Consider the following 4,682-nt stretch of genomic DNA (forward strand, 5'->3'; position numbering starts at 1 on the left):
CCAGAGCGCGCTCTGTGTGTGTATGTATGTATGTGTGTGTATATATATATATGGATAAGCACTGGACTACTAACTGTAAGGTTGACTGTTCAAATCCAACAGCCACTCTGCAGAAATCCTACCAGGGTCACTATGAGTCTGAACCGACTAGACGGCACTTAACAACAATGTTTGAGGGCCTGTCTGGAGAGATCTCGCTCTCTGACTAAATGGTTCTTCCTGGAAGTCTGGTTCAACCTTTAGGAAGTGGCTTCCTCAGCCTCCATTTCTTCTAAAGACACTGCTTGACTCCCGTGGTCTCTTCACAAAGGATTTCTGCATGAGCTGCATTTTAAAATATCACCCATTATCTTTTTGTATTTTCAGAAAAGAACTTAAAATTTAGAAATAGCAACTTCAATCTCAAAATGCTCTCCAATGAGTCTGCATTCTTGTTTTGGAGAGAATTGCTATAATGTTTACAGGGAATATACTTGATTTTTGAATTACTGACCTTGATTTTTTTTTTTTTTTTTTGAAACTACTCTTATTTTAGGTTTGTTAGGAATATTCTTTTTCTAGGACATACTGGATACTAACTTTAATATATTAGTTTTGTAACAATCATAGTAACATTTGGACAATTACTTATCCAAACATATAAATAAAATGTTAATATTCCAAAGTACACTTAATAATTGAATGCTTATTGTATGTAGGCATTGTACCAAATGATACTATTTTAGACTGTATCTCATATTGCTCACACCAACCCTGTCTCCAGGCACCCTAACTGGTTACATCCAGATGTACTGTCTTTCAGCAAGTCATGCTGTTTGTATTAGACTGAATACATTTGGCATAGGAAAACCTTATCTTGGTGAGCAGTTATCTTGAAATTTTTAGAATTGATATTTTTGATATTCATAGAAAGAGTGGGTCTTTTGTAAACCTTTAAATTATGAGATATTTAGGCACCAATTTAACCCTTAAAGATAAAAAGCCTAGGATTAATTTGCCTGTGTTAGTGGTAGAGCTGGGATTTGCTTTCAGGGATGCTCTGACACCATGCTGCTTTCTGATATATTCAGCCTTGTGCATGAAGTTGTGGTATTGTTTTTTTGCCATTTTACTCTAAAAAGAATTTTTCCAGAATAGTTTCTGCCCTAAACAATTACAGTCAAGATGTTTAGTGTTTATTTATGAAAAAGAATTTGGAGTAAGAGTTTGCAAAAAGCCCTTAAAGGTTAGTAAATTACAGAGTTTGCTTAAAGTAATGCAGGTTAAAAGAACTAGGTTAAGTTCATTGCTTATCTGTACCTTGATAGAAATCTGATTTCTCTTCAGTGTATGGTTTTCCATCTTCTTTCTAGTTTTCTCTTCTGTATTATGAAAATGCTGATAACTGACATTTACAGCAAGAATATTTTTAGACTGAATCACATAATATATATGTAAAGCTCCTTGAGATTCTTAAGACTAAATGGGATAATTTTTATTAATTATGCTCTTCTTGCTTTAGGGGAAGTAAGGAGTAAACTGAAACCAATTCCATGTTTATAGAACTAGTTGTTTTTATTATCTGTAAAGTGATTATCTTACCTTGCAATTTATTCTGATTTCAATTTGACAATATCTACATGTTCTTTTAAATTGCTGGCTGAGTTGGTTAGTTTTTGTTTTTGTTGTAAAAAGATGCCAACTTTTGCTTACAGAAATTTTAGTGCTCAGGTTTTGCCTGCAGCCTACTTCCTACAGGGAATCCTTAGGAGACCTAATCTCCAGAGAAGATTTGAACCCTGCATCCCAGCCTAGGCTAGTTAGTGTCTGACATCCCTCAGCAAGAAGGGCTTTCCTTTTCCAGTGTGTGGAGGTGCTGTGAGGACCTTAGAGGGAAACATGCGGCTGCCTCTGCTCCTACAGAATCACGTCTTTTAGTTGTTTGCAATTAATTTATTAGGTAGTACTATTCTGATAAAACACGAAACGGACTCTAAAGCTAAATTGAAATCCTTTTTGTATAACCAATACTAATTTCTTCTTGTCTCAGGTTGATTCTCTCACCTCAGTCACATCAATGTGAAGAATTGAAGGGTTGACACCGCATTTCTCAGCATAAAGTTTTTTGATGAGGACTAAAAGCATCAGACTAAATTTCATGATGATGATTTCTGCTGTGCAGCCAGTGTTTATTCAAAGCTTAATTAAGCTTCTTCCTCCTTCATCTTAAGTCCAAGTTCCAATGTAAAAAATCGGGTCCTCTTTTACTGCATCCCTTAGTATCCAAATTGTATTTAGCTCAGCGGATCTTCTACCTTAAGAAACACGAATTAATAAGATTTGAGTGGTCTGCTTCTAGACATCAAAGTCCTTGAGAGTTTTAATTTTTTATCTAATGAGTGTGTGATAGCATAATGCCATTGCTAAACTTTATAAAAATAGGAATTTGAATTGAAAAAATGATTTCATCTTTCAATTGTGGAAGTTAGCTTTTTGATGAGTTTGTATTGGAAGAATTGCTTATTTATTTGGTATTTGGTGTTTTTTTTGTCAACAGGAAGAAGGTAGATAATGACTATAATGCACTTCAGGAAAGACTCAGTACATTGCCTGATAAGTTGTCTTATAATATCATGGTATGTTTGGTGTGTTTCTTTCAAAGTCATATATGTAATGTATCAGAGGTAACCATGGTAGCAAGGAAGGTTATTTAGTGTTGTTTTATATAAATGCATCAATTGTAGTAATATGTGCTATTATTTTCCTTTACATTATATCATATTATGGTGTCAAATGACAAATGTCAGCACAAAATGGATGTATTTGGTGTGCAGTTCTGTTACATGGAAAACTATAATCACAGCACACGTTCTATCACTTAGTTGTTACTGTTAGCCAGAGCAAGAATAGCAGGAATATTTTGTAATGCACAGAATTAAACTCTAGGAAATTAATTTTAATGTAAAATGGTGCAAATATTTGCCTTAGTGATCTTCATATCTGTATAGGGATTTATTGATATTTCCTGGGTTAGGATCTTTCATTGCATAAATATTCCTTCTCATAAAGACTTTCTTCTTGTTATTCAATCCCAAATATTTTATAAGTAGAACTATTCTAGGTAGACTCATTAAAGGTATTTACTTCTTAACTCTTGCTTTGTGAAAATGGGTAATGTATTGGAAATAATTTTTAGTTCTCATTAAACATTCTCTATTGGTAGCGTAGTGGTTACGAATTGGGCTGTGAACCGCAAGGTCAGCAGTTCGAAACTACCAGCTCTTCCACGGGAGTAAGGTGAGGCTTTCTGCTCCCATAAAGATTTACAACCTCGGAAACCCTGTACAGGGTCGCTATGAGTTGGAACCGACTCCACAGGTCATAATAACAATAAAAACAAATTAACTTAATATTTCACTGCAAGTTGTTTTTATTTAGATGTATGAATAAATGAAAAGTGTAAGCATTCAGAGGCAGTATTTCTTTCTCTAAAAGTTATATGTACAAAATATGATAATGATTTCTTTTTCAGTTTTCCCATTGATTTCTTCCTTTGAAACCATTTTGTATAGATTTTCCTAGTGAAATTTTAATATAATATGAAATTTCTGTGGAATTGACATTTTATTTTTCCAATGTATAAATAAAAAAGGACCACAGTAACTTAGGACTTTTAATACTAAGTTTTTCAGAAAACTGTTTTAGTGGTTTTTAATTTTGTTTTTTCTTTTTTAAACAATAGGTACCATTTGGCCCCTTTGCTTTCATGCCAGGAAAACTCATCCATACTAATGAAGTCACTGTTTTACTTGGGGACAACTGGTTTGCAAAGTGTTCAGCAAAGCAGGCTGTAGGCTTAGTTGAGCACAGGAAAGAACGTATGTACCAATTATAAATGATGTTTCTTTACTCTATGTGTATGTTCCAATTATAGATGATGTTTCTGTGCTCTGTGTGTATTGGTTCATAAATTGCAAGCTCTTTTTAGGCTGTTTGTTACCAGACGTACCTTTCGTGACTTATTAGTTTATGTTAGCTCTGATGTAGTTGAATTCTTATTTTAGTGGGATCCGAATCCGAGGATATGAGTTGGAGAATAGGACATCTGGGTTGAAAATGTCATTACATTGATATGTTTGTAGGAATTACGACGTGCCAAAGTCATTACACATGATTTTGTATATTGAAGTTGGTAAGAGTTAAACATTGGGGTCATTTTATCCTTTATAAGCTGATTGTTTTAATTGCATTTAATATGTTAGTACTTAGAATTAATTTACTTTATGTTTGGTGAACTCAGAAAAATACCTATTTGCCAAAGTAGAAACAAGTTTTATTTAAATACCCTTTTTACTTTGGATGAAATTGTATTTTCATTTTATAGAAAGAGTCCAGGGGTGGAAGGAGGTGCATCTCTTGTTTTACCTGCTTCATTTTAAAGTAGTTCTTTAGTTTTGTTGGCCTAGGTTATTTATTGGTATATCTGGAGTCCTGGGGAGGTGCTGCAGGATAATGTACTGGTGCAAGGTTGGTGGTTCAAACCCACCAACCACTCCTTGGAAGCACGAGAGGGTTGCTGAGTTGGAACCGACTTAATGGCACTAAACAACAATAGTAGCAAAATATACATACAACATATACCCCCCAGCCCCCTCACACACACACACAAGCTTATTTTAGTTGAATAGGTTGACTTTGGTTGG

General features: G+C 34.3%; 1 protein-coding gene across 1 annotated transcript in view; it reads left to right on the top strand.

The window, feature by feature from the left end:
- Window positions 1-4,682, top strand: part of LOC102835458 (unconventional prefoldin RPB5 interactor-like) — an 83,989-nt gene that overhangs the window by 39,752 nt on the left and 39,555 nt on the right. The window contains exons 3-4 of the mRNA XM_006867301.1: window positions 2,537-2,615; window positions 3,722-3,857. Coding sequence (XP_006867363.1) covers window positions 2,537-2,615; window positions 3,722-3,857 — 215 coding nt within the window. The remainder of the gene's footprint in view (window positions 1-2,536; window positions 2,616-3,721; window positions 3,858-4,682) is intronic.

This window comes from Chrysochloris asiatica, unplaced genomic scaffold, assembly GCF_000296735.1.
Source record: "Chrysochloris asiatica unplaced genomic scaffold, ChrAsi1.0 scaffold00104, whole genome shotgun sequence".
NCBI lineage: Eukaryota > Metazoa > Chordata > Mammalia > Afrosoricida > Chrysochloridae > Chrysochloris > Chrysochloris asiatica.